General features: G+C 41.0%; 1 protein-coding gene across 1 annotated transcript in view; it reads right to left on the reverse strand.

Annotated features, from left to right (window-relative positions):
• SHC3 (SHC adaptor protein 3) overlaps window positions 1–26,132 on the reverse strand; it is a gene marked incomplete at both ends in the record, with an annotated part of 148,895 nt that overhangs the window by 90,534 nt on the left and 32,229 nt on the right. Inside the window, one exon of the mRNA XM_082841960.1 lies at window positions 15,710–15,780. Within this exon, the coding sequence (XP_082698086.1) occupies window positions 15,710–15,780 (71 nt within the window). The remainder of the gene's footprint in view (window positions 1–15,709; window positions 15,781–26,132) is intronic.

The following is a 26,132-nucleotide window of genomic DNA, read 5'->3' on the forward strand; positions in this document are numbered from 1 at the left end:
GTATTTTCTTAGAAGCCACTGAAGCCTATTATGCAAGAGTTAACCCTTGGCCTTTCCAAAAGGGCTTGGGGGAAGGATTTTGACCAACTCTGAAGACTCATATTCCCTTAAATGGTTGGTGGACTGACCATTGAGGGTCAAAGTTGTCTACCTGAGCTGACATGAACAGCAATCAGATTGTCAGGTGCTCAGAAATAACAGCAAACATATAACTGTAGTCCACTGGGCAGGAATAGGTTAAGATACAACTGAATATAGTTGCATCCAGATTTCAGAGATGTTAAAATGTGAAAAGAGTGCATCTGAAAGTTGGAATGTGGTGCTGGGTTTGTGGGTAGGAGGTTACACTCCTTCTATACAGTCCAATTTTGTACCAATATGCACACATTAATTTCTTGGTGTCATTTTTATACCCAGAAAAAAAAAAGAATACATCTTGATCCACAGAATAGAGTTATTTCATGAAAATTTTATGCCTGATTGTTGTCTGTGCATTCCCTATGTTTCCCAAGGCACAAAATTCTCCACCTTCCAGTTCAGGTCTAAGAAGCTTCTCTGATGTAAAATGCATTAACTGACCCAATAATTATTAATCAAAGTCTGTGAAGTGTAAGGAAAATTCCATCTCTGATGATGCTATCAAAGGTCTTAAAAGTTTAGAGGGTTCTTTTTCCTAGGGAATAGAAGGAAGCACAATGAATTGATTCTAAGAGGCACATTTTTTTCATATCTTAACATTTCTGAAAGCTCTGTGGGCCAGGCAGCAGTCATTATGTAGTTACCATTTCCTGCATATACACATCACAATTTGCAGAATGAGTATCATTAGTTTGAAAAACAATTTCAGATACAATAGTGGAAAGACAGGTTTCTTGAGATATTTTATATAAGGTGAAATTCACTCTTTTAGATGTTCAGTTCTATGAGTTTTGAAAGGTATGTACAGTCATGTAACCACCACAAAATCAAAAGATAGAATATTTCCATTATCCCTGAAAGGTTTCCCCGTGCCATTTCTGTGGTCAATCCTCTCCCCCCGACCTCCAGACCTTGGCCACTGGTGATCTGATCTCCACCTCTAGCTTTACCTTTTCCAGAATGTCATATAAATGGAATCATATAGCATGCAGCCTTTTGTGTCTGGCTTCTTTCACTCAGCACAGTGCTTTTGAGATTTATCTATATTCTTGCATGTATAAAGATTTTGTTGAACAGACCATTAGTAAGACAGAATCACTAATCAAAAACTTCCCGGGCTTCCCTGGTGGCGCAGTGGTTGAGAGTCCGCCTGCCAATACAGGGGACACGGGTTCGCGCCCCGGTCCGGGAAGATCCCACATGCCACGGAGTGGCTGGGCCCGTGAGCCATGGCCGCTGAGCCTGCTCGTCCGGAGCCTGTGCTCCGCAACGGGAGAGGCCACAATGGTGAGAGGCCCATGTACCGCAAAAAAAAAACCAAAAACAAAAAACAAAACAACAAAAAAAAAAACTTCCCAACACAGAAAACCCCAGGACCAGATGGCTTCACTGGTGAATTCTACAAAAGTATAGGCCAATATCCCTGATGAACATAGATGCAAAAATCCTCAATAAAATATTAGCAAACTAAATTCAACAACCATTAAAGCATACCCCATGATCCAGTGGGATTTATTCCAGAGATGTAAGGATGGTTCAACATCTGCAAATCAATAAATGTGATACACCACATTAGCAAAAGGAATGGTAAAAATTATAATGATCATATCAGTAGATGCAGAAAAAGCATTTGACAAAATTCAATATCCAATCATGATAAAAACTCTCAACAAACTGTGTATAGAGGGAACATACCTCAACATAATAAAGGACATATGTAACAAACCCACAGCCAACATCATACTCAATGGTGAAAGCCTGAAAGCTGCTCCAAGATCAGGAAAAAGACAAGGATGCTCATTCTTACCACTTGTATACCACATAGTACTGGAAGTTCTAACCGGAGCAATTAGGCAAGAAAAATATATGAAAGGCATCCAAACTGGAAAGAAAGAAGTAAAACTGTCTCTATTTGCAAATGACATATTATGTATAGAAAACCCTAAAGACTCCACCAAAAAAAACTGTTAGAACTAGTAAACAAATTCAGTAAAGTTGTAGGAAACAAAATCAATACACAAAAATCATTTGTGTTTCTACACACTAACAATGAACTATCAGAAAGAAATTAAGAAAACAATCCCATTTAAAATTGCATCAAAAAGAATAAAACACTTATGAATAAATTTAACCAAGAAGGTGAAAGATCTGTACACTGAAAACTGTAAGACACTGATGAAAGAAATTGAAGAAGGTACAAATAAATGGAAAGATATTCCATGCTCATGGATTGACAGAATTAATACGGTTAAAATATCCATACCATATACAGCAATATACAGATTCAGTGCAGTCCCTATCAAAATTCCAATAGCATTTCTCACAGAAATGGGCATGACACAGCCAAAAAATAAAAATAAATAAATAATTTTTTTAAAAAAACAAAACAAACCTTTCACAGAGAAAACTCTAGGGGCACATGGTTCCATTGGTGAATTCTACCAAACATTTAAAGAAGAAATAACACCAATTTCTCACAGTCTTTTCCAGAAAATAAGAGGGAACAATTCCCAGTTCATTTTTTGAGGCCAACATTGCCCTGATACCAAAATCAGACAAAGGCATTATAAAACAAAAACAAAAACAAAATAACTTGTGAACTTACATACAAAACCCTGACAACATAGTAGCAAATTGAGTCTAGCAATATATCAAAAAGATAATAATACATTGTATACTTGAGGGGTTATCCATGGCTTGAGAGGTTGGTTCAACATTAAAAAAATCAATCGATGTAATTACTCATATCAGCAGACTAAGAAAGAAAAACTATATGAAAATCTCAATAGATGCAGAAAAGCCTTTGATAAAATTCAACACACATTCATGATAAAAACTCTCAGCACACTACCAATAGAAGGAAACTTCCTTAATCTGGTAACAAGACATCCACAAGAACCCTATAGCCCATATTACAGTTAATGGTGGAAAACTAAATACTTCCCCTCTAATATCAGGAACAAGGCAGGAATGTCTACTTTCACAACTCATTTAACATTGTACTAGAGATCTTAGTCTGTGCAGTAAGACAAGAAAAAAAGAAAAGTAAAAGCCATACAAATTAGATAGGAAAAAATAAAACTGCCTTTATTTGTAGATGACATAATCATCTATATAGAAACTCCTGAAGACTCTACATAAAAGCTACTAGAACTAATAAGTGAGTTTAGCAAACTGTGGGAAGGTTTTTTTGTTGTTTGGTTTTGCTTTTTAATTAATTAATTTATTTTTACTTTTTGGCCACGTCACATGGCATGTGGGATTTTAGGTCCTCGACCAGGGATCAAACCCATGCCACTTGCAATGGAAGCGCAGAATCTTAACCACTGGTCTACCAGGGAAGTTCCCTGTTTGTTGTTTTTACCATGAATTTAATTTCTTTAATAGATACACACCTATTATGTTTATTTTTTCTTTAAGCCACTTTGGTAGTTGTAACTTTAAGGGAATTTGTCCATTTTATCTAAGTTATTCAATTTGTTGATATAAAATTGTTGAGAATATTTCCTTCTTATTCTAGCAGTGTCTGTAGTATCTGTAGTAATGTGTCCTTGCTGTTACCTGTAATCTGAATTTTCTCTCTCTTTCCTTGACCAGTCTGAGTAGTAGTTTATCAATTTTAGTGTTTTTTAAAAAACACTTTTCAGGTTCAAATATCTTTTCTATTCTTTTTCTGATTCCAATTTTATTGATTTCTAATGCTCTTGAAATAGCCTAAAGGACAATAAAGCCTAGAAAAAAACATAGATAGCAAGATTCTAAGTCAAAAAAAAAGAAGATTCACTATATTCAGACTCTGAAATAGAAGAAATTTTTAGGAGTACCTTTTTCATATTACTTATATTTTCCTTCTAACAAACGTAGAAGTATTATAATGATATAAATCTGTGTCTGCAAAATTCCAAAATAGCTTTTTCAATTTATGTAAATTGAATTTAAGTGACGTGAAAGCATTCTGTCATATTTTAATAGGCAGTGCTTTCTTTTTTATTTTTTAGTGGTTATAAAAAATGAAGTGTTTTGTATAGGAGATGGAATTTTAGAGTAGATGAAATATAGCCTGTGTCTTTAAAAGTCTAATACAATGTGCAAGAACGTAAAAAGCCTGTAGAGCAATTCAGACAAAGTGGTCTTATAGCTCAAGGCAAAAGCAAATACTTCTTGTGGCTGAATCTTTGCCCTTGAGGTGTGACAGTGGACCAGGAGAATGGGGCAGTGTGTAGGTCGGTGTGGTTGTGCAAAGGAAGCATAATGGGGAGTTATAAGAAATATATTTGGAAAGTTATGCTGGGGCAGGTCAAATAGAACATTGAATAACATTAAAATATTTTTCATTGTATTCTGCAGGTAGTGGATAAAACAATGAAACTTAACAGGAAGTAATATGTTTCAGGCACATTCAGGATTAGCAAGTAGAAAGAGAATTGAAGGAGAGAGAGAGACTAGAAGAAAGGAGAGAAATTATTCAGGAGGCTTCCAAGGGAGAATCAACAGCATTGGTAATTGAACAGGAAGGAGAGATGATATAAGACTGACTCCCTGGTTTCTACTTCGGGAGAATGCGTGGGTTGTAGTTATGACAAGCATTCAAAGAGACGTGAGCTGGGCCTAACTATGGTAATAGAGGTGAGAATGGACGGATGTAAACAGAACAGAGAGGCAGAGATAGGTTGCTTAGGACTTGGCGACTGACCGAGCATCTCCAAGAAGACACAGGTCCAGTCAGCTGCTAAAAATACAGGGATGGACTTCAGAGAAGATCCAGAGGTACAGATACAGATTTGTGGCTTATATACCTAGAAGTGGTATTTAAAGCAATGAGATTACCAACAACGAGAGAATATAATAAAAATGAAAATATCAGTATTAGTTAACATGCCTTGAGCCCTTCCATGTACTAGACAGCATGTTAAGTGCTTTTCAGATATTAACACAATTTCTTCTCAACACAATGAAGAAGGTACCATTATGATTCCCATTTTAAAGACGGGGAAAGTGAGACACAGAGAACTTAAGTTATTTGCACAAGATCACACAGCTGAAATGTTGTTCAGCCTAGTAGAAGCCCGGATAATCTGACTCCAAAACCTGCAACACTAGCTGCCCTCCGCAAGGGCAAAGGGTTCCTTATGGAATGATATATTTGGGGTAAGTGAACTCAGAGAAGGAGTCAGAAAAGGAGCAATCAGAGGGGTACATTCTGACACAAATGTGCTTCTGGCATGAGGATTATAAATATACACCATACCAGATGGTCCTTAAGGAGAGTATGGCATGAACGCCACTTATTCATCTTATGGATTCTATTTAAACCATTCTAAGCCACCAAGCCATGTATGCTCTCCATTTTTAAAATTTTTGGATGAATGGGATCACTTGGAAAAATAATAAATGGACCTATTTTCAAACTGTGGCTTCATAGATGGTAGTTGCAAATGGTTCAGAAGTTAAAAATAGAACTCTGGAACATTGCTTCTCAAAGTGTGGTACCTGATCTGGCAGCATCAGCACCCCCTGAAAACTTGACAGAAATGGAAATTCTCAGCTCCCACCCTAGTCCTACTGATGAAAAACTCTGGGGGTGGGGCCCAGCCATCTGGTGTAACAAGGTCTCCAGGTGATTTTGATTTATGTCCAAGTTTGAGAACCACTGCTCTAGAAAATGAGATGAGATGTGTATGTGTGTTAAATCTTTGGGGACCCTGTCCCAGGTCAGAACATATCTGTGTGGCCCCTCTATGTCCAGCCTGCTGGATTCTTCAAGAAATCCATAGTACAGTGGAGCCCAGGTTAGGTGAGAATTCCTTTCCATGTGGTGTAATATGGTAGAGAAGAGACAAAGATTTTCTGTTCTTATTGCCATCATCCAGAGATATTAGCAGGCCACCTTGGGGATCACCCAAGGCCTCGCCCCAACCCAGTGCAACAGAATCTCCACGGCAGGGCATCATGGTAATTGACAAGTTTCCTGTTTCCTCTGCCTTCACGTAAAGAGCGACATGTCTTTACCAACCAAAGGTTTCACCAGGAGACACAGCCAGCTGCTAAAGAAGTAAAAACATAACCAAACAAACAAACAAATAAATCTTGACGCTTTGCACATGAGGCTCTGCAAAGTCCTCGACTTGCTCAGCTTAAACTCTTAGACACTGTATCTAACCCCTTTCTCTGTATTTCAATGACAACATTTCAATGAACTTATCCTAGCCACTTGCCCTTCCTAGCCACACATCCTGTGAGATCCTGGCTCATCTGTACAGTCAACTGGAGGTCCAAGCCCATGCCAAGCCCTGCCGTTCCATGCATGCCCAGTTGACCTTGACACACCCAGCCAGCAGACTGTCAGTAGAAAGATATCTCCACCCAGGTTCATAGGAACAGGTCCCATGGTTGGAAGTTTTCATGCCCTTGGGCACTATGCCCTTACTGGGAGAGACAGCTACATAACTTGCCCCTGATGTCCATAACCAGCTTGCCAGAAAATTATGATGATGGGGTCATCCTGACAAAGTGTTAACCAGTGTTTGAAATGAAAGGAGAAACAAGGAAGTAGAATAATGTCTGTATTTTCTAGTTTGGGAAAAAGATAAGAATCGGACTGGTTTATTCCAATGGTCAAGGCGAGAAAAAGAATACAACTCGCCCAGAGCCTCTGGGAGAGAAAGATAGTACCTTGTCCTTTCCACCCAGCCCCCTCCACCTTACCCAGCCCACGCCGTCTCACCCCACTCCTACACAGCCTTTCCCATTTCGCAGCCCCTCACCCAGCCCACCCTTCCTCATCTCATCTATCCTCTCACCCCCCAGTCACCCGCTTCCCACTTCCCCCCTCCCCGTTCTAACCCACCTTACTCACTTTGAGCTAGTTAAGGTGGCAAGGGCCTCATCCTTTCTACAAACTTTTCATATGAAAAGTTTTTAAGGACACATTTATTATATTTCTTTCCATTATTTAGTGAAATTCAATGAAGTGCTGCTGAAGCACAGGACAAACATTCCCAGGATGAATAAAGCAAGTAGAATAGGAGTAGTACAGTCTTTGCAGAGCCCACTCTGCCCCCCAACTGACCATTTTCCTTATGTATATTTGCCCCATTCATCCCAACTGGACTGCAAGTGCCTCATTTTCTTTGTGCCCTGCTCAAGACCATCATGTCACTGCGGTCAGGAAAGGAGTTTTATAATTAACATCGAATTTCCTTCTTCCAAGTGTGCCCCCCGGCCCAGTGTGTCTGGTGTTTGCCAGCACTTGTGGCTTCCTGAAGGATGCAACCCTCTTGATCAAGCAGCAACAGGAGACTCTTGATTCTAGATTCCGATTTGCTCTGGTTCCAATCTCGAGTTTGCCACTTCCTGGCTCTGTGATCTTAGACAGTTTTTCTAAACTTTCTGATCCTCAGCTCATCTCCAAAATGCACACAACCCGCCTCCCAGGGATCCTGAGAGAAGACCCCACACGTTCTCACCACTATCTGAAAGTATTATGCCAAACGACATGAAATGGCTGACATTTGATGACTTTCAACTACAAAAGCGATAAGTTCATGTGGTTCACCTTAACACCCTTCTTTTATATATGTCTGTGTGCTTATTTTCTCTCTTGGCTGTAGAAGGTTTGCTTTTATTTCGTGCTCTGTTCCTAATATCTAAACAGTGACTAGACATGGTACGTGATCAATAAAAATTTGTTGAATGAATGAATAACATGCTTAGAGCAATACAGTAAGTATTCAATACTAGTGCTATTATTATTATTAGCAGCAGCAATTGGCAAAGCAGGAAGATAGAATGAAATACTAGATAATATTGGCTCAAGTGAAAATTAATGCCACATTACCAAATATTTTATCCTTTTCAGTAACTTCAGTTTGTTGCATCAAACCAAAGTTTCTTTTCAGCTAGAAAACCTACCCTGAATTGAATTGATTGATATTGATAATTAGAGTAATATCAATCTGCAGTTGATATTATCATATACAGAAATTTGGAAAGAGTGAACGGCAAAATTAAATCCATGGTAAAAACCGTATCCAGATTTGCTGAATACCTACTGTGTGCCAGGTGCAGCCCCATGTAGGTCTCATTTCTAAGACTCTCAACAAGCCTGCTTATGTGGGTTCCATCCCTGTTCCATGAGCGAGAAACGAATGCTGAGAGGTAATGAGAAGCTGGAATGCACCTCTCTGGTGAGAGGTAATTCTGGGCCAGTATGCAAGGATCCCTTTACTCACCTGCTAGGTGAGGAACCCCAACCATGTAAATACAGCTCTGCTATGTGGGTCAGCAGACTGCTGTCCAAAGATCAGGCTGGGACAGCTGCTCAGAGAGGAGGTCCCAAGAGAAAAATCCAATTCAGAGAGACAGGCCCAGGAGCTGAGTGATTGGAGCCGCAAGCCTTCAGCCAGAGCTGTCATCTCGCAGCCCCCAGCCTACTCTAGGTTCCAGGGATGTCTGCATAAGCATGGCCACGCTGCCTCCAGGGCCAGGGTCTGGCCTCCACTGCTCTGATGGAGACTTTGCCAGCACCCTCAGCCCACTCCCACCCTCTGCTCCCTACCACACCCTCCCTAGTACGCTCCCCACACCAAGTCTCAGGGTCTGCTCAGAGGACAGATTAAGGCACATACATGTACGTGTGGGTCTGGTCAAGGGAATGGCCTTGAGACCTTTCCTGTACATAGCCTGTGCCAGGTGTTTCCAGAAGTAATGTCTCTAATCCTCACAAAGCATGTGAATGCCTCAACATGTATTAGCATGAAGAGACAGAACATGAAATTGAGGCCTATCAGAAAGCAGACACCAGTGTCCCTTTGCCCCAGGGCCCAGATGTCCTAAGGCAGCCGGGCTCGGGGCAGGACCTCAGATGGGTGCAGACGGTTCCCTGTGTTCCTTCGCGGCATCTGACTCAGGCCCCACCCTTTGGCAGGCATTAGAATTACTGCACAGAGGCAGACAAGCAGAACCCCTTGTGGGGCCCAAGTGGAAGCAACTGCCTCAGTTTTATGCTTCCTTCTGGTCTGCCATGTGGTCAGGGGAGAAATTCACCAGGGGTTAAATGCTCCCTTCCCCAGGAAGTCCTTCCAAACTTGTCCAGGCCCCAGGGACCTTCTTCCATGTTTCTGAGGTACTTTTCCCATGCTTCCTGCTGCCTATCCCACTGCCTTGTGACTCTGGGCCTGTTTCCCCGGTCATGGTTTCTTGGGCACCTGTGATCCATGCACCCCTGTCTAGCACATTCTCGCATGCAAATGATGACGAAGGAGGCACAGGGGCACAAAACTATTCTGGTTGGTGTTAAGCCCTGAGTAACGATGTAGAAGTAAAGCGGAAGGACTCAGCCTGCTTCATCCAAAGCCCGGATGCGTTTGCACGCAGGCAAGCTGGTGTTTTCAAAAAGAATTCTAAACTGAGAAAACACTAACTCCCCCCCTTGCCAGGCCTCGTCCCCCTGGGGGTGGAAGGCTTCGAGAGACTCAGTCTGAAAAACGTGTTCCGAAAAAGTAAATTTAGAACGAGCCAGTAAGGCTAAAATCACAAGTTAACCAACCTGCACTAGTCGAGTACAGAGGGACGGGTGTGCAGGCTGTTCACACCTGCCGCTCTCCTTTCTAATCCTGAGAGTCAACCAGCCTCAGGGAAGACTTTTACAGAGTTGCTCCTTTTCCTGGCATGTTGAACTTAAATCAACATTACAGGTGTTTATTTTGTAGTGAAAAAGGAATTCTCCAATATTATGACCGAGGAGTCTAATTGGAGAGATCAGATCCGTGAAGCACCAAGGCACCTAAGCAAAAGTCAGCCTTGTTTTCCATGTCACCTGCCAGGTGTCAAGCACACATCTTAACATCACTGATACGATGGGTTTACAAAAAAGGGACTTCCAAATTCTTCCTCTCAGCCTGCAAAGTGAGAAAGCTACAGAACCAAAGTCCTGCCGGTTTGGTGCAGCATGTGGAGTCCATGTCACAGTCCAAGAGGGAACGATCACCCCAAACCTGAAAAGAAGATGTTCAGAGCCCCCCCACCCTTCCTGGGTGTTTCCACCTTTCTACTGTTCAGGGTAGTGCAACCAGACCCCGTGTCATTCCCTGGACTGTGTGCAGGTCTCCCAGAGGCAGAGGTGTCCAACGCCTTACCTGCCCTTCGTCCTCTGCATCCATCTTCTGCCCCCACAGCTCCTCACAGGTGAATGCTGCCCTGAGGATGGGAAAGCCTCCACAAACAACACAAATATCTTGTTAGTAAATATGGCCTTTTCCCAAACCACACCCTGTGCACTGCTCTGATCCCCATGAACTGGTGATGAAATGGCCACACGACACAAATGTTTGAAGCGAGATGGTGAAGGGCTGCAGTGGATACGGTGTGGGGGGAGGGGGCCAGGGCACCTGGCCCGCAGCCTGGTTGGCCCCTCTCTTGCAGGAAGTCCAACGAGGGCGCACGGTGCCGGGGGGCCTTCAAGTACACGAGGGGAAATGCACTGCCGCTGGGATGGATGCACACGGATGAGGATGTGCGGGGACTGGATGGAGCTGAAGGACTGCATGGTGAAAGGTTTTACCTTGGCCTTTTTCTCTTCTTTTTGAGAGCACTGAGCCAGAAGTGACTGGAGGAGTGAGTGTTACCAAGCCTGCCAGGTCGACTCGGGGAAGGGAGGGTGGACAGAGTGGAGACGCTGCACCGAGGCCGTCTGACTTGCCTTCCTTCAGGCTGAGGATGGACCCCTCCATGCACCCGACTGGCGAGAAATGCCCCGGCAAGCCAGGCCGCCATTCTCACTGTAGCAGGAGCATCCGTGATTCTGAACACCTCGTCTCTGGGCTCCCTTCTCCCCTCCGCCTCCAGACAGTGCCGGCTATTTTGTTCAAACTCACGGCCCTGCAGCTATCACAGTGCCTAGCACTGTCAGACCAATTCCACGTGGTCACACATCTACCTTCTAACCAAAGTCCCCTCACGAAACATCAGACAGAGAAGATCCAGTGTCACAGAGTTCAGTCCCACTCACCGGCTCACGGCTGATTCTGTGTCCATTACACTCTGCCTCCTCCGGCTGTGGTAACATGAGAAGGTCGTGGCCAGGTGACTCTGAACTTCAATACATGTGCTAGCATCCATGATAAAAGTCTCCGGAGACCCCATCAATAGGTTGAATAAGAACAGAAGGAAATACTTTCCCCAAAGAAGAATGTTCTCCTTTTACAAATTTTGAGTTTGGTTTCAAACCAAAAGGAGTTTATGCATGCTCCTGGGGAATTTTTGAAAAGCCCCAATTCCAAAGTAGAACCCCCCAGTGTGTGGATGCAAAGCGGAATGCTAGGGAGTGGTCACATCCATGGGCAGTGCTGGCCAAGGTCCGGGCCAAACCAGTATCTTCAGGGCCCATTGAAAATATGACAACTTTAAAATGAGGGAAACGAAAACCGTTAACTAGATCCAACTGTTTACTCTCTACAATTTGGAAAAGCAGGTTTGTCATGGGCCCTGGACAACATTTTATTAATAGAAGCTCACCCAGGAAGTATAGCAAAACCATGCACACTGAGCCCACATGTCTACGTGGGCCTGAGTGGAAAGCAAACTCAGCAGTTATCAGATGAGTCCAAGCAGTGCAGGAGAACAGCTGGGGTCATTTAGAACCAAAAATACACATCAGATGTTCACACTTACTGTTGGAGAAGGACCACCTTGCTGAGTGCTCTGGGTTTAACTGTGTATATATTTATAGCCTTCCATGCCCTAAAAACAGCTTAAGGTGATTTCCCATGATAGATAAAATTTAACACGATAAATCAAATAAAGATTAGCAGATGGGATGGGGGAAAGAAAGTAAGGCCGTGTTATTCCCATGACCACAGCACATGGGAGCTTCCTGTCGCCCTGCAGGGCGGCCCAACAGGCTGCTCTCCAAGTGTCAGACCGAGAGCTCGATCTCCCCGGAGTGGGCCCCATCTGATGAGGCACATCTCGCTCTGACGGGAAGTACAATAACTCAGTTCAACCCCTCCCCCAAGGCAAGGTGAGAGAAGTCACAGGAGAGGACGTCTCAGGGAGACGCAGGTTGTGGTTCCCATGGGCAGAGTGGCCAGTCGCCGGAGCAGTGGCTGTCAGCATTGTACCACAGTCACCTCGTGTGGAGACCCAGTGGCTTAACTCAGATGAAAGCCGAGGTCTCTGACTGACCTCTGACTGGGGACCTGGGTCCTCCCTGCTTGGGACCCCCACCTTCCCCAGGGTGACACCAAGCTAAGACCCTCCCCCAAGGCCCTCAGGAGCTGCACAGCACGGTGTGAAATCTACGCGGGAAGAACAGTCCCTTGTGGGTTTCAAGGACTGTGACCTGCTCCTGGTGGGGGGGCAGGGAGCACAGGGCAGTTGCCACAAGCTCTAGAGTGGCCCACCTTCGGCAGCGGGATTCCTGTATGGCCTTAACAGTGCCTTGTCATAAGGGAGTAGGGAGTCTTCCCGGACAGAGGACACATTGAGGGGAAGGAGCTCAAGAGATTCGCCCTCTGTGAGGCCATGCCGGGTGTGTGACCAGGGGCACATTGGGAAGCTAGTTCTTCTACGGGAGATATTTCTTCTTCTGGTGTGCATCTGTCCCCTGGGCAGACTTTCACAAATACTGAATCTCTCAACTCCTCCATGTACCCCACCTGCAGGCTGACCCGGGGAAGCAGTGGCTGTCGAGGCCACGATCTATATGCCCTCAAATGCCCCCATGCTTGCCAACACTCACTTCTTTGGACACTGGGGTCTTGTGTCCCAGTACGTGTTGAATACAAGCTCAGGCAACAGGACGGAGCAAACACTTAAACAAGGCTGCCCTTTTGCCAGGGCCTGTCCTGTGGGCATCAGATATAGAAATTGTTCTATTTCCCACAACAACCATTGGGGTAGAAATTACCAGAGCTGGGCTCCACATACAGGCCATCTCCTCCACACGACGGGCACTGATTACTGTGAACGAGTCACCAAGAGCCTCTGCCCAGAGCGCTAGGAGGGCAAGGCCATTAACAGTCACCAACAATGGCAGCTCCCGGGTAGTTTTTAAAGTGACCTATTAGTAAGAGATCAGTAATCCAATGCTGATGTGATTGCAAGCACCACAATCAATCTGAACCCCGACTCAGGAACAGCATAAAACTAAACTGACCCCAACAAAAGGACATCTGGTTTGGCTGTCAGAGCCTCTAAAAGACACACCCAAACCTTGAAATAGCAGAACAGATGAGTAGGGATTGGTTGTTTCCTTATAAAAGCTATATATATATATATGTATTTTTATGAAAGGCATGGCTAAGGAGCTTTGGAAACAGGTTTTACTAGGGCCTAATATAACAATTACATTAGATTTCCCTAAAACCTTTCAAGAATGACTTTAGTATATAAAGTAAACCTCGGTGGTAGAGTTTAATCATAGGGTGTTTAACACTCAGCTACCACGTAGGCTTTAAAATATGCCACGTCTACAGGACATCATTGGGCATTCCTGTCCTGGGTGCAAAGGTTTCTTTCTGATGCTGACTTGTCAAATTGTTTCCTACAAGTGGTCTCTGGCTATTACTAAAATAAGAAACATGTCACACGATAAAAATGAGGCAAACAATAGAAAGCATCATAAAGAAAAGCAAACGTAGTTTTCAAAAATCTAATAAACCCAAAAGAATGTATATATATATATGTATAACTGATTCACTTTGCTGTACAGCAGAAATTAACACAACATTGTAAATCAACTATGCTTCAATTAAGATAAATAAATTGATTTTTTCTTAAAAGTCTAATAAACCCAAAGCAATTATGGTATAACCAGAATGCAACACCAAGTTTTCTGAGTCAAAGAATGGCACTCCACTTGGCCCATTACATTGCTGTACCTTTGCTGAAATCTAAATGGAATGGGATTGGATATCTGTTCCACGGCTTTCTTCTACCACTACTATAGGTGGTCTCAAATAGTGCTGAGACCTTCATCCAAGGGCACACTGGGCATGCTCACTGGTCCCCACCCACCTCCACTCCTGAGGAGCCCGACTTGCTCTGTGCCCCTCGCAGGCCCCTCAGTCATTTGCATGTGCATCTTTCTGCCCCCAAACCAGGAGGTCTTGCAAAGCAGGACAGCCCAAGTTGGCCAGCATGCTGCATGTGCACAGCCACAGTAAACACTTGATAAATACATCAGAAGAATTAAAATGACATAAAATCATCTCAGAAGTTCTAATATCTATAAAGTGAATTCAGTAGAAATGGTCGACAATTCTCTTTTAAAAAAATGCACCATACACAACACTGTAAATCAAATATACTTCAATTTTTTGTAAGTTTAAAAAAAAAAACACTGCCACCACCCACGAGAAGGTGACCAGTGTCACAGGTTCCAGTATCCCCAGGCCCACGGGCAAGCACTCTGCCCACCCCGCACGGCACGTGCATTTTTCATGGCTGGGATGAATGAATGATCAATTAAACATTCAAACTTTTCTCTTAAATGCTCTCACTTCAAAATACCATTCTTTGCCTTGGCAATTTCCATAAACCATTTTGTACAAATACGTAGAGATGGATTATTCCCTTGGTATAGATTACTACTGTCGCTGTGCTCCCAATACGTGTGTCTTGAGTTGCTTTAGAGAGAAGGGGAACTTCAACCCTTTGAACACGAATTTCTTCAATGAGCAAGAAGAGGTTTCATTGTTGTGCTTAAAGCATAGAATTGAGGCAATGTACACTACTGAGTAGCTAATTACTACCAATAATTGCTTTCTAAAGCTCAATCTTTACTTTTTGGCTTGCTAATCCAAAGATATCCAATAGAGAGATTTGAATGAAATAAAAATGAGGCATTTTCTGATATCACTATTTAGATTAAACAATTCAACGACTGCCAAAGCAATATAAGCTCATTGCCCTCAGAAATGTAGCTATTTCACAGACTCAGTCCTAGCTTTCTGGTTCTCTTCTTCAAGATGGCTTGAAATTGGCATTTTTCTAAAGGTACACGCTCTACTAGACTATGAATTTTTTAAAAACAATGGTCAAAAACAGAACTGACCCTCAAGAAGTTTAAAATCTAGTTGATGTTGGAGAATATATAAACCTGTTCAAAACCACTGACACCTTAAAATAATTGGTCAGCTTTCTAAATTACTACTCCCATTAAGATTTCTACTTCCAATTCTATGCATTTTATTCCCTATGTATACTGTTGGAAATTCTCTCTGACATCTTGATTTTCTTTTTAAAAAGAAATAACACAGTTCAGTAGATTTTAAAATACCAATCTGGTCTTAGAGTTTCATTTATTAAAGAAACAAACATAAACGCTCCAGCTTAATTATAAAAAGAGCTTAGAAGTGGAGAGTGTCCTTCAGGGGGCTTGTATTAAGACACACATGTCACAAACATGGATGAACACTAAAGAGACTTGAAACAGTGGGTGCTGACTCCCTGTCGCCAGTCACCAGCACTCAAGGGGCAGACTTCCCCTCTGGAAATTTCTAGTTGTTAACCTCAGAAAGCATTCCTTTCCAAAGTAAAATCACAGGAGTCCATTTTCAAGAGGGCTTACCTGGTAATTTGTGTCCTTGTACTGAAGTCAAGTGACCTCATTGAGCGAAGAACTTCAATGCACCCCAAGTACTGCAAGGCGAGAAAATGTAAATCATGAACACTGAGAACTGACATGAAGAGACAATTCCTAACTACAACAAGCCCATTTTGGGAGGCATACACATTTCTTAGCCACATTTTAACTTTTTATTCATGGTGACACTTTGTTCCGTTTCTATAAAAGTAATAAAAGTAATAACTCACACCCATCAGCAAATACCCTGAGTGCTGACATTTGACACTATGTTTAACTTTTCTGAAATCCATTAGTATTTTCGCTTTCTTTAGAAATACATTTGTAAAACCTTTTGTCAAGTTATAACTAGCATGCTGTAAAATGCAGAAATTTGGTTTTTTCAAGATTTTTTTTGATGTGGACCTTTTTTAAAGTCCTTATTGAATTTGTTTTATGCTTTGGTTTTTTGGCCATGAGGCATGTGGGATCATAGCTCCCCAACCAGGGACTGAACCCGCACCCCCTGCATTGGAAGGCGAAGTCTTAACCACTGGACTGCCAGGGAAGTCCCCAGAAATCTTAAATGTATAATTCAATGATTGTTTAAACATGTACCTGTCATGTAACCACCACCCAAACTCCAACATTCCAGCATCACATTTCTAGTGTTTTACAAAGCTTCTAGAAGTTTATAATTTTAAAGAAAGAATGAAAACACTATAATACCAACATTTTGGCCAACATTAAACTTCATTATTTAATAAATGTATTTTGGGTTATATGAATAAACTATAGATTACCCCCAAAGGTGCTTTATTTTGGCTTACCAGAAAGACCTCTTCTGCATAATTTAACATAAATTTTCAGAATTTCAACTTACACATCTAAATTTGTAGCTAAACTTTTTATCAGTTTTACACGTGAAAATGTATGTGTATATGTGAATATATGGCCACAACTAAAGCTATAGACACACCACTGGAGTGGAAGAGATAGAATATTTGTGTTCCAAAGCCTTTGGGGAGTTTGACGGTACAGATGTTTTATACCAATGTCTTTAAATTTAGACTTAACAGGAAGAAATCTCATGGTGTAGTACAGAAAAGACTGCATTTGAATTATTCAGAAAGTCTGAATTTGAGCCTGGCTCTGTCATATATTCTTATATAACTTTAAACAAAACTTTAAACTTCTCTGAAATGTGACTATTACTCTAACCACTGCACAGTCACAGAGTTTTTTAAATACTGTCACCTTCATCAGTTATGTGAGTACCATGAATGGTCACAGAGACATACGAATTAGACGACCACTAACATTGCAGAGTCATGTGATTAAAATGACAACATCTCAGAATCATGTGAATACGAAGACTAACATCGCAGGGTTATATGACTACCTCCACCACCAAAGTCGAAGACTTATGCAACATCATCACAAAGTTACATGAATACCATGACCAACATTGCAGAATTATGTAATACTACAACCATGTCACAAGTCACATGAAAACAATGAACAACAGTGCATCATTATGTGACTGCCACCACTGCTATTATAGAGTTGTGTGGATGCCATCACCACCACAGCAGAGTTATATGCCGACCACTGTCACTAAGGTATGTGGAGACCACAATACACTTTACCGAGTTATAAGATTGCCACACCCAACACTGTCACAGTTATGTGAACATCACAACATCCCAGAGATAGGTGAATACCACCACCAGCAACATTACAAATTAATGTTAACTACTTCCACCAAAGTAATTACTTCCACCAAAGTGGCAAAGTTGTGTCAGTATCTCTCAGAGATATATGACTACCATCACCACCACCATTGCAGGGTTATGCAAATTCCACATCCATGGTCATAGGCTTAGGGAAACCCCATAACCACCATTGCAGATGTGTGAATATGACGTGGCCACTGTAGATCATCTGATTACTATGCCCACTGTCACAGAGTTATTGAAGACCACTTTATAACATTGCAGAGATATGTAAATACTACCAACACCACCACAGCATAATGTGAATTCTGTAAATGCTCTCTCAGTTATGGGAATATCACTACCTCACAGTGATATGTTAATGCCAACACTACCATTGTCATAGAGCTATGTAAGTTCCATGACCAAGTCCTGGTGTTATCTGAATTACACCATCACCACCAACACAAGATATGTGAGTAGCACCACAAATGTTGCACAATTATGCCAACACCATAACAAAATAACGTCTTAAGGTTATAGGAATACCGTGATGAATTTCACAGCATCTGTGAACACAACTTCCACCAACGTTGCAGGGTCATGTGAATACACGACCTTTGCCACATAGTTATTTGAATACCACCTGTTGGGCTGCACCCTACAGGCCTGCAAGCCCTGCACTTGCCCAGCCTCAAGACCCAAGAAAGAGCTCGGAGTCAGTGACAGAGACATCAACAATTTAATGGATAGGGGGATCTTACAGGTCTGAAGCAAGGTCCTAGAGTGACAACCTGCCGTGTGCAGCAGACGGCGGGCAGGACATGGCAGTAGTCTTCACTCCCAGGGTAGAGGGAGGTTACCAATTATAGGGGGAATTGACATCAGGTTGGCAATCAGTTATCAGGGAAACCAGCAGAGGAGCACATCCCTCACCGTCCCTTTGATAAGCTTTCACAGTGGAGATGCCCTGATCTAAAGATCAGAATGATCACTAGCTTGGACTGAGGGCAAGTATGTAGGAAGGTCAGCCATGTGAGTAGGGTGTAAGTGAAGCAAGTACTGGTCAAGCAGGGAATGCACAGAGAACAAAGAACAGCCATCTTGGGTTGCCTCATCATACACCACCTCTGCCCCCACCATGGTAGTATGTGAAATGTGAACACCTGGCCAACCACAGAGCCATGGAAATAACATCAGCAACAACATCATAAAACCACATGAATGCACCTACCACAGTTGCTGATTATGTGTATGCAAACACCCCCACCATGACAGGGTTATGTGGATACCGTGACCAAAGTCACAGAGCTTTGGGAATAGACAGCCAATGATGAGGTTATGGGAAGACTACCACCAACGAAACCACTGAGTTATATGACTACCACAACCAACACCACAGGTTGTATAAATACCATAACCAACATCCAACATTAATTGAATATCATCAGCATCACACCATTGCAGTTATGTGAATATCATGGCCACCACAGCAGAGTTATGTGAAGACCACCTGCACCCACTTCACAGAATAACCAATAACATGACCAACATTGCAGAGTTAGATGAATACTATCACCTTGATCATTGCAGAGTCACATGAATACCTCCAACAACAACTTTGCAGAATTATTTGAATAACACAGCCAACTCTGCAGTGTTATATGAACGTGACCACAACCAGTGTCACAGATTCTTGTGAATACCACCTCCAACACTAACGCAAAGCCATGTGAATCCCATGACAAATGTAGCAGAGTAACATGTAGACTAACTTCTCAGAGTTATATGATTACCACCACTACCTTCACAGATATGTCAGTACCTCCACTGCTGTCACAGTTATATGAAGACCATGACCAACTTCAGGGAATTACATGATGACCACCACCACCACGTTTGCAGTGCTACGTGAACACCACCACCACCATCGCCGAGTTGAGTTACCCTCCCAAGGGGCTGTAGCAATTTGTCCTCTCAGCACCAATGTCTAAGAAAGTTTATTTCTCTATCCTTCATAACAGTGGACAGCATCAGTCTTTTGAACCTTTGCCTCTCATGGGCAAAGATTTCTTTTTTTTGTTTTGTTTTAATTTGAATCTCTTTGATATCTGATAAGATTATGTCATTTTTTCATTTGTTTATTGGCTATTTGCACTTCTTTTTCTGTTAATTGACTATTCATATCTTTGGCCCAATTTTCTATTAAGTTTTTTATCCTTTTCTTATAGATTAATGTGATATTAATCTCCCATTCAGTCATTTTTCTTTTGATGGCCAGTTTCTACATTTTACCTAAAAGAATTGTTACTGTAGAAATATGGTAATAATTACTGTGATCACATGTCTATCCTTTTCTGTATGGCTTTGGAATGCCCTGTCTTGCTTAAGAAGGTCTTGTGTCCCTAGATTCTTACAATATTCTCCCAAATTTTATTTTAACAATATTTATGATTTATCTATACATTCACTTTAATGTTTTTCATTTACCTTTTTTATCGATTTGGAATTTGTCTATACAGGCTATGACATGAATTATAATACTAGCCTCCAAATGGACTATTACTTATATCAGTACCACTGATTTAATAATTCATCCATGTCTTCCTGGATTGATGTGCCAATTTTGTGGTATATCAAATTCCTATTTCTGTATGGACTTTTACCTAAACTCTATTCTATGTCATTTGTCAATCTCTGTGTCTCTTGTACATATTTTTCCTTGAGAACTTTAAGATCATTTTGTCAAGTTCTCCTGCCCTCAAAAACTATTTGGATTACGATCAAAATTTCATATATTACCTTGAAGAGAATTACATTTATTATTTAGTTTTTGTATCCATAAACATTAGAGTTGTTTCCATTTCAGATATTATTTATCACATTTAATAAGACTATCTAATTTTATTTTATATATATATATATATATATATATATATATATATATATATCCTACACTTTTTTTCTTCAGTGTATTCTGAGGCATTATTTTCTAAGTTTTGGTAACCACAGGGAATGACAGTTTGATTTTTCCATCCCATGTCTACCTGGTTTTTACTACATAGAAAATTCAATCAATGGGCTCCAGAGATGTACAAAACTGAAGAATTGTGAAAGCCTGGACAATGGAGCCTAGAAAACCTCCCAGAACTGAAGACAACCTCCTAGTGCCAAAGAGATTAAAATACAAAAGAGAGTGTACATTTGTGGAATTCAGATGCAGAAGTCCCTGCATCAGCCTCACAGGAATTCCAGGAAAAGAAAAGAAAAAAGTAGAGGGAAAGAAATATTTAAGAACAAAGAGAGTAAAATTTATAGTATTGTAGGGAGGCTATAAGGCTCAAGAAGAAATATGAAGAAAAATCCACTTTTTTCATATTTCAGTACAAAAGGACCAAGAGAGAAACATCCTGAAAACATTCCATGAGGGGGAAAGAAAATAGGTTACTTACAAAGAAAGTTCTCTTTCAGCATCAAATACATGAAAACAAATAACATCAGAAGACTGAGAAGTACTAAGCCAAGAATCTTATATCCATCCAAACTACCATTCAAGTGGGAGGGCAAAGCAAAGACTCAGAAAGTTAACCACCCACAGATGCTCTCTGAAAGAATTATTCCAGGAAAATGGGAATACAAGAAACAGAAGGATGTGGGCTACGAGAAACAATGATATGAAAAGAATCAAAAAAATTTACAGGTATGCCTTATGACTTAATAATTATTGATGCATAACTCCAAATATTTTTTTTACAATGATGGGGAGCTAAAATCTCAGAAGACCTCAACAGGGCTGGTAGGGGACAGATCAAAAAGAGTGGTTGAAGAGGATGAGGGAAGCTTGCTAAAGGCAGTTGTGTTTTGTGAAAGTAGGGCCAGAACAAATTCTAGGTAACAGTAGAAAAATGTAAGTTTACATACATGTGTAAGAAATTGTAAGCCAGTATAAAAATAAGAATGAAACGATCAACTTCCAAACTAAATAGCCCCACCAGCAAAAAGAAGGAAAAAAATTAAAACGCACAAATGAAAGGGAAAGAAAAAACATTAAACAAAACATCAGTGATAGGTCCAAACACCTCATTGGTCACAACAATCATGAATGGATCAAACCCACTAATTAAAAGTCAAAGACTTTCACACTGATTAAAAATATATGGTGTACTGATGAACTCAGTGGCAGGGCAGGAATAAAGATGCAGATGTAGAGAATGGACTTGAGGACATGGGGTGGAAAGGGAAGCTGGGATGAAGTGAGAGAGTAGCACTGACATATATACACTACCAAATGTAAAATGGATGGCTAGCGGTAAGCTGCTGCATAGCACAGGGAGATCAGATTGATGCTTTGTGACCACCTAGAGGGGTAGAATAGGGAGGGTGGGAGGGAGGCTAAAGAGGGAGGGAATATAGGGATATATGTATACATACAGCTGATTCATTTTGTTGTACAGCAGAAACTAACACAAAACACTGTAAAGCAGTTATACTCCAATAAAGATATAAAAAGGATATATGTGTGTTAAATAAACTGACAAAGAAAATACTAAGAAGATAAAACAGATTCAAATCAGGCAAATGCTAACAAAAGAAAGCAGGGAAATAGTATCCCATTTACAATCAAAAGAAACAAGAAACATGAAATAAACAAGAAATTTGTGAGATTAAGTTGAAAAAAAACTTTAATGAAGGATGAGTAAATTTTTTAAAACCTGCTTATATGGAAAGACATACCATGATTTCTGGATTGGATGATTTAATACTAAAAACATGCCAATCCTCCTCCAAATTCATCTATAATTTCACTGTGATGCCAATTAGAGTCCCAACAGGACTTTACCCCCAAAACTAGAAAAATTAATTCCAAAACTTATATCATAAAGGAGGATCCTTAAGAACACAAAGAAATTTCTGAAGAAAATAAAAATGAAAAGTAACTCGTGAAAGTTACGTGATATTGACGTGGGAATAGACAAATCATGCAAGGGACTAGAATGGGGCTGAGAAGAAAAAGGTATACAGATCTGTGGGTGTCACTAAAGAAAAGATAAGCCAGTCAGCAAGTGTGGGGATTTGACGAGCTGTACATTAGGAAAAGATCTATCTAGACAGCCCTGCCCACAGCTGTTGTGTATGGTGTATAAGGTGTGTGTTATGTATGAAAGGCATGCCCTCTCCAAAATGCTCACCTAACCCCATGCACAAAAGTAATCACAAAATGATTAAAGAGCTAAAGCTAAGAAATAAAATTATTGAAACATTACAAGAAATAGAAAATTATATTTCTATCAAAAGACCTAAAACTCAAAGGCCATAAGTGAGCTCATGAAAATTAATCATTTTTGAAGAAAAAGACAAATGATATAAACAATATGAAAAGGCAAGTGAAAGACTGAGAAAAATCCAAAACAAACACAAAAAATTTAAGCAAGCCCATCAACTTAATAGACAAAATGGGCAAAGGATACAAACAGAAGATTCGCAGAGGAAGAAAGACAATTGGCCAACATGCATCTGTAAAGACGAGTGCCCAGATGGATGGATCAGAGAAATTAAAATAATACCAGAAAGAGATACAATTTTTCACCCAGCAGAATAGTGAGTTGGGTGAGGAGGCAGGAAAATGGGCCCTGTCACACATTCTTGTAACAAGTGTAATTTGGTGAAAACTTTTTGGAAAACTATTTGGAAGTATCCATGGATATGGAAAATGTGCTTGCCTTTTACCCAGTAATGTTATTTGTAGGTCTCTATTCATGCATAAGTGCATGAAATTGTACATGCAAAATATTCATTACTTCATTGCCTCTAAAGAGTGAAAATTTGAATCCCCTCCTCAAATGTTGATCAATAAATGTATAGTTAAACACTTAGGGCACATCCAAACTGTGGTTCCAAAAGCAGCCATTTTTTTAATGATTTAAGCTTAGTCTCAAAGAAACACTGTTACTTCCTCCACATTTTACTGGTTAAAGCAAGTCACAGTGTCAGTCCAGATTCAAGGAGAGGGGACCACTTAAGGGTGTGAACAAAAGGATGCTTGGTTCACTGGGTCCACTTTTGAAGACATAAAGGCACAGAGAAGAGACAAAGATGGCGCAGATACTGCTGGGGAGAGCAGTGGGAAGGAGGAATGATTAGGAAGGAGTATTATCCCTGAATACTTCTACATTATTTAGTCATTTTATAACAAAAACATGTTCATTTATTAATCATACAATTACAAAATGAGGAAAAAATAAAAATATTTTCCACCAAAAGAAAAAGACCATACTTAATAAAATTGGACCTCCAAGCTATGATGTAGAATTGATCACAAAGTGATTAAGGTCATCTGGTATCTCAAATTACAAGGGATCTGGAACAGCCCTCCTGAATCTTCTGGAGAGCTACCTTGTTCTGATAATGCAATGGAAAGTGAAGTGGTTAGTGAAACCAGCCACACCTCTCAGGTAGGCTATTCCTATCATGGGTGTCTTTGAATTCCATCCCCAAGCCTCAGCAATTGGTCAAGGATGGGTGTGTGATCCCAGGCAGGCCAAGTCACAGACCTGGGAGTTTTGGTGGAATTGCCTGGACTGTCTACTCTCAAGGAGTCACAAGCTCCAACGCAGCTTCTGAGAGCTGCACTGTTAACAGTAACTGTTCCTCAGTCCCCATACCTTTCTGGCCAGAGGAGTTTAGAAGAATTTATGAATAATTAACCCTGGTGATTTCTAGCTTCAGGGCCTATTAGAGGCCCCTTTCAAATTTCATTTGGAATTATGGTAAACCCAGGCTTGAATTTTCAAGCATGGCCCATAAATGGGGATGTTGTCCATCTAGACCTGAAGAAAAGTCTATTATATCTTCAATATTTTGTTAGCCTACTGAGTAATTTGCCTTTTAGGCTTCTGGTACTGAGCAAAGAAACATCTCTTAAATGACTGTAAAATGCTTAAGTAATAATTAAATCATAGCTATTAATAACATAAGCATTTGTTTACTAACAACAGGTAACAAGACCCTACATCATTCATGCAACAATTAATAAACACTTATCTGCACCTGTTAGGATGCTCAGGTAGAGAGAATTTGAACAGGTATTGTGCCTTTGAAGACCTTACAGTTTCTGGTCATCCTTTGACAGCTACACCATGTGGCAGCAAAAGAAATGTGCCAGAGCCAGGATGAAAGACAAATTGCTAGGAAATTGAAGGAGAGACCACGAAGCACTGTCCATGTGAACTGTTAATCTGAGGCAGTGACTCTCTATGTGTGGTCCCCTGTCCAGTAGCAGCATCTGGGAACTTGTTAGAAATGCAAGTCCCTAACTTACTGCAAGCTCTCTATGGATTTTGATGTCCACTTAGGTCTGAGATTTATCTGTATAAAGACTGATCTAACTTTCTGAACTTTCTTTATCTGATCAGTGTTGTATGCAGGCTATGTAAGTTCAAATCTTGGTTTTTCCATTTAATAGTTGAAGGCTTAGTTTTTTGAAATAAATCTCCCAGAGTCTTGTTTTCCTTAAACAAGAATGGTGATGTCAATATCTATGTCCTGAATTTGCCATGAGTATAAAACTCACCTATAAAGTATTTCACATAACTCCTGGCATACATGTGGCTCAAGATACCAGTAATATTATTTGTACACTTGAGGCCAGGTTCCTAGGGGTACCTTTATACATGGGGCTGAGGGCTCAGCTACAGTTCATACTTAGCTAAAAATGGCATATGTTTCAGTGTGTTTTATTTTTTTCAAACTCCAGCTAACCTTGAGGGTCCAGCTAACTTTGTGGCTTTTGGCTCCTGTTTTCTGCAATAAGCCTTGGACACAGCCCCCAGGTAGGGCCTCAGAACATCCCAAATCTTAGGAAACTGATGGCATAACATTGGTAAATGGACTTTGTGAAAACCCACGTTCACAATATTAAAATAAAGTATTTGCAATTGTGTCTGAAGAATTTCTCCAGGAAACAGAGGAATATGGGCAAACAGCACTATTATTAGCAATAATAACTTAAGAGCTCAGAATAAAATCAGCTTTCTGGATGAGAAACATTAAAAGCAAAAACATCTAGGGTTGGAGACAGAGTTCCTATAACAGAAATAAGTGTCACTGATAGAATAAACTGAGCCAGCTTGTTCAAGAATTCAAAGAAATTTTTTTTAAAAAAAGGAGTTCAAAGAAATAATGGAGTGTGTAGGCAAGAATCCAGAGCCCTCAGAAAAAGAACTGCAACTTACAAAGATCCTGAAAGAAAACTCAATTCAATTCGGGGCAGGAGGAAAATAAGGGAAAATGTTGTGCCTTCAATACATAAGAAAAGAGCGATAACCGCCGATAGCACTAAGACAAAAGCCATTATTTTGTAAAAGAGGGTCTTGATAAAGACGTTTCTTGGCAACTGTGTGCCTGCTCCAGCTACAAATGAACGGAAAGGGCAGGAAGCCAAAAATGAGTTGGGAAAGATTAGTCACAGGTCTGTCACCCTCCACTGATTCTGATGGCTCTCTCCTCACCCGGAGAGCCAGGAGCTGCCATCTCAGAGGTCTACAGAGACCTGGAGACCCAGAGCCTCGGCCGTGAGTGTCTAAGGACAAGGGGGACATCAGAATTGTCCTAGCAGGCGTATTTTTCCTTGCCCTACCAGGAGTTTTAGGGAGTGAAGGGGTCTGGGGGATGGGGACACATTTTGGAGCCCGAATTGCAAAACTTCCCCATGGGAT

This window comes from Leucopleurus acutus (assembly GCF_964270905.1).
Source record: "Leucopleurus acutus genome assembly, chromosome: 7".
Taxonomy (NCBI): domain Eukaryota; kingdom Metazoa; phylum Chordata; class Mammalia; order Artiodactyla; family Delphinidae; genus Leucopleurus; species Leucopleurus acutus.